Genomic DNA, 5,000 nt, shown 5'->3' with positions numbered 1-5,000 from the left:
TTTATCAAAAATTGATTTACTGTCATCAAGAGTAACCCTCAAAATTACCTTACATCTACTTCAGATGTTAACCAAATCACTACATATTTATGTACTGTCCCCTGTAGTTTTTTGTGGATTTGGTTTAATACAGATGGCTGTATTAAACTGATAAGACTCCTCTGTGCTGAGCACCAAGGAGTCTTATCAGTAGGCCCTAGTGACAACTCCTGATATTCTGATTCCTTGAAATTGCGGAAACACGTGGGTTTTTTTCTGATACTATTGATATCAATAGTGTTATTCTTACTGATGTTATGAGTATTAAATTATTATTAATGTCTTGACTACATTAAAGACGGTGAAATAATACAAAAGAAACTTTCCAAAAATCAAGGAAAAGTCTATCTAAAAATTAAGGAAAAGTATATATATATCTGTTTTATACAACATGTATATTCATCTTAAGTTGCCTAGATCATTGAACATTGCCTGACCATAATCAAGAGTAACCCTCAAAATTACCTTGCATTCTATTCAGATGCTAGGAAGTCTTAAAGATCAGGTTTTGAAAAAAAAGTTCATCTTATATGCTGCAAAATACATTAAGTATATATTTTTGATTACTGTTTAAAAAGCCTGTTTGCATACATATATTATACAATAGAATGAATATTAGGGAAAATGTGTAATCATAAGGATGTATTGATGTAATCACAAAATTAATTGTGGTTTGTTATGCAAACTGAAGTTTGCTGATCATCGGTTAAGTATTCATTTATAGTACTCTTTTCTTCTTTATCTTGTTTTTTCTTGTATTTGATTAATTCATTTTGCTTCTAGTTGTGAAATTTCAAGCCTCTTTAATTTTGTATTCATAGATAATGGAGAAATGGTGGATGGGATAATGCCAGAGCCTGTCATCGTGGAAGAGAGAAGAGAGCGAGACCGGGAGAGAGATCGAGACCGCGAGCGTGATCATGGGAGGGATAGAGATCGTGACAGAGAGCGCTCGCGAGGCAGGGACAGGGACAGAGACAGGGATCGTGACCGTGAGCGGGACAGGTAAGACATGCAAAACGTCATTTTATACTTTTAGTCTACTTAGCATAAAAATCTTTCAAATAAACTTATTTTGCTTATTTTGCTGTAGATGATAAAGAAGGCATTACCTGTGGTACCTATTTATTTATAAACAGTAAACCATCTAATATCTAGATTAGATATACAATGCATATAGGATAAACAATAAAGCATCTGATGTCTCAGATAATTTCAAGATAGCAAGTGTGCTGAATTCCATTTCATATTACCATATAAAATATATTGGTAGGACTTTTGTGAAGTAGATTTTTTTTAATCTTGAAAATATTCATATTATGTTCTACAATAATTACTGTAAATATTGATTTATTATTGTAACTTTTTTATTGTTGGTCTGATTGAGTATTTTTAGATGTTAGCAAGTTGAATTTAATTGTTCACAACTAATATTTTATTTTAACCCAATGCCACCGGGGAAAATGAATAAAAAATGGGGAAACTGCTGTGCTCATTTTCTATATTTTTGTGAAATGTCTCTGCACATAGATGGCTCTGCTAGTGCTTAGCCACAAAGGAGTCAATTAGTAGAACTTGTGACCTTACGTGATTTGAATTGGCAGGAAAAACAAATTTTTTACTAGTGCTATCAATATCGATGGTGTTATTTCTATTATAAACATTATAATTATTATAATGTTATATACATTAGTAACAGCAAAATAAGATAAAGTAAGATATTTTCGTAAATCAAAGAAAAGGGTAAACAGGCGAGACTGGCTATACTCGTAACTGGCTCATTGATGACTTAGTACAAGTGTAGCCATCTATGTGTATAAACAATCAAACAAGTACTCACAGTGGGCATAGCACGTACGTACATTTCATGCCTGTTGGCATTGGGTTAAGTGAATTAAATTTACTTTTGTATAGAAAGAAAAGGTAATAGTTCCATTAATCCCCAGAGTCTAGCAAAAAGAAAAAAAAAAGAAAAAAAGTTAAAGTCACGTAGATTATCATACTATGCATCCTTTAATCAATAAATTTTATTCTTTCAGAGATCGTGACAGAGACCGTGACCGTGACCGTGAAAGGCAAGACCGAGATAGAGACAGAGACCGTGGACGAGATAGACCACGGAAAGACAGTGGTGGCAGTAGTCGTAGTGGGGGCGACAACATGTCTGTTGGCAGTGGTAAGTCAGGTGATATCAGAATATACTGATATTATACAATTGCTGACAAAGGTGATTCACTTTTGCCTGATGTATGAGAAAAATCAATCATTAGCTTAGAAAAATATCAGCATTCTTTATTAGCGACAAGTATATATTGTTATATAATCACTACTGTTGTCTAAGTATTTCACATATACAGAATTCTAGAAATAGGGTAAATATCTGATAAATGGTGTTAGACATCAGGCATATAATTGTCATACTGTAATCAAGAACATTAAGGACTTTTGTGCTATGATCTGTGTCAGATCACATATATAAATAAGATGACATGATTCAGAGGAAAAATATTTATAATTGCAATAAATGTTTGTGTGAGATGAAGTGTCAAGGAAGAAGTGTAGTTATGAGCTGTAAAATAATCCTATACTATATTATTCACTTCACATGTTGCACAGAAACTGACATAACTATATGTTGCATATCTGTACTTTTACATTTATAGACTGCCAACTTAATTTAGGCTGTCTTAGTTAAACTGCAGAGCAAAGCAACATCAGATCTTTTCCTGCTAAAATGTCAGTTATAAATAAATATTTGAAGTAATTGATAATCTGATTTTCACTTAGGGTTTATTTAAAGTAAAGTATTTGAAAGACATTTATTTTGATTGAATTTATTGAAAGACAGTTATTTTAATTGAATGTATTTGAAGGACATTTTCATTCAAATCATACAAACTCTTACCTAGTTATTTTAGCTGAAATGCATACAACCAATACAGTTATATTCTCTTACCTAAGTATTATGGTATGATATCTTAGGTGAACTCTAGATGCAATGTGAAAGTTGACACTATCTATGACTTGTTAATTTTTTTTATAACGTAGAAGAATCATAGTATTATAAAATAATAATAAAGAAGATATTTGGTTAGTCATACATTCAAGAGCACACTATGATAGAATACATTGTCATACATTGGAGTGGGTAATGAATAGGCCTATGTAACAGAAAGCACACACACACACATATTTTATATAAATATTGTTTATTATTGTTATGATTCTTGTACCCTATCAAAATTTTCTACAAATTGTAGAAAGAGACATTCTATATTTATTATAGAAATATGATTAAAGACCTTAATGAATTAAGTGACTTTGTTATTGAATGCCACTGGCCCTCCTGAAGACCAGGCAGACATTCAGTAGTTTTGTTAGTGATAGTACCATGAGATGACCTTATTTCTTATACAGATGACTTGAGATAGACATTTGTTTATGGCCTTTCCATTATGATTTTATTTCTTCTTCCATATACTTGTTTGCAAATATGTAATTATTTCATGGGCCTTGCATGATTGTAGTGAAAAGGACAGAGCACACAAGGCATGGTAGGCAGTGATTATAGTGAATAGGGCTTCAGGGGTAAAGTAAATTTGTTTTCTGTTGGAGTTTTTGAAGATAAAATTTAGGTTAATTGAGATCATATACTAAAGGAAATGGCCAAGAGTGCAATTTTAGTGAAATTTGAGATGTACATATTTTTGAATCTCGATAAGACTTTTGCAAAGTGCATTCTCAATATGCTCTCCCTCTTTTGTGTGCACAGGAAAATTGTCTTAAAAAATGGCTATGATCATTTACCAAAATGGATTATTTGAAAATACTGTTAATATTTCTTCACTTTACATGTTTTTTCCATCAAAGTAGACCATATTTGTGTATATTTGAATGTTTCTATAGAATGGTTGCAATTAACAAACAAATATATTCAAATTAGGAAGTTAAAAGAGGAATTGATAATGCATAACAGCTCCTCTGATCTTCCATAAGATTTTAGAATATTAGTGAATTTTTAATGATTCTTAAAAAAAGAAGAGAGAGAGAGAGCCACTGAAATTGTTAAAATGGGCTCTATAGTTGTATTGCCACAGATCTCTTAAAAAGAAACCAGAGGTCCCAAACTTTTTTCTGTGGCTTAGTTTTAAAAGATAGCTGTAGAATTATCAACCAAATAGAATAAAATGGTGTCAGTGTCAAAAAATAAAAACATATAGTGCTTCCTTGAAGGATTTTACAAATAACAATCATATGTTACTTTTTATTATCCAAAGTGACTATGTATGAAGAGAGTTTGAAAGTGACTAGCAGACCATTTGATAGATGACAATGTCACTGTTTATAGGTGCTTAACTTTAAAATAGAATGGTGACCTCTATCTGGCACTATTTTGTAAACAAGCTATTCTGGACAGGTTACCAGATGTTGGTTTGGATTTAGACCAAATGCATCTGGGGGATTACCGCTTTGGGAGATTACCGTTTATATTCTTATGATTCAGAGGTTTTCCAGGAAATCCCTTTCCAATACATTCCAATATATTTTTAGTATTACTTATTTATTTTTTTATTGTTTTCTTTTACAGGAAATGGGCAAGTTCAACCACTGGATGGAAATAATCAGTCAGGCTCTGGCTTTGGGCCAATGGGTCCAGGTCCTGGCCCTTGGGGTCCGATGTGGGGCCCTGCTGGAGGACCAATGGGACCAATGGGCCCTATGGGTCCAATGGGGGGCCCAATGGGGCCAATGAGTGGCCCTATGGGACCTCCGGGAGAAGGTCCTCCAATGGTAGGTAAACAAAGATTGTTTTCAAAGTAGTACTAGTTATTTTTGTCTACTTGCAGGCTAAATGTCTTCACTAATTTTATGATGTTGCTGTCAGAGCATTAGTTTTTAGATACTGAGAAATATGTTTGAATTAGTAAAAGGAAAAATATATAATTTTAAATGCTTTGGTT

At 32.6% G+C, this 5,000-nt stretch overlaps 1 protein-coding gene across 2 annotated transcripts in view; it reads left to right on the top strand.

Annotated features, from left to right (window-relative positions):
- The window catches only part of LOC125032540 (ecto-NOX disulfide-thiol exchanger 2-like), a 36,991-nt gene that overhangs the window by 10,040 nt on the left and 21,951 nt on the right, over positions 1-5,000 (top strand). For both annotated transcript variants that reach the window (XM_047623732.1, XM_047623731.1), the window contains exons 4-6: positions 861-1,044; positions 2,079-2,215; positions 4,628-4,830. In XM_047623732.1, the coding sequence (XP_047479688.1) occupies positions 861-1,044; positions 2,079-2,215; positions 4,628-4,830 (524 nt within the window). The remainder of the gene's footprint in view (positions 1-860; positions 1,045-2,078; positions 2,216-4,627; positions 4,831-5,000) is intronic.

This window comes from Penaeus chinensis, chromosome 14, assembly GCF_019202785.1.
Source record: "Penaeus chinensis breed Huanghai No. 1 chromosome 14, ASM1920278v2, whole genome shotgun sequence".
Classification (NCBI taxonomy): domain Eukaryota; kingdom Metazoa; phylum Arthropoda; class Malacostraca; order Decapoda; family Penaeidae; genus Penaeus; species Penaeus chinensis.
This window is presented reverse-complemented; position numbering and strand designations above follow the sequence as displayed.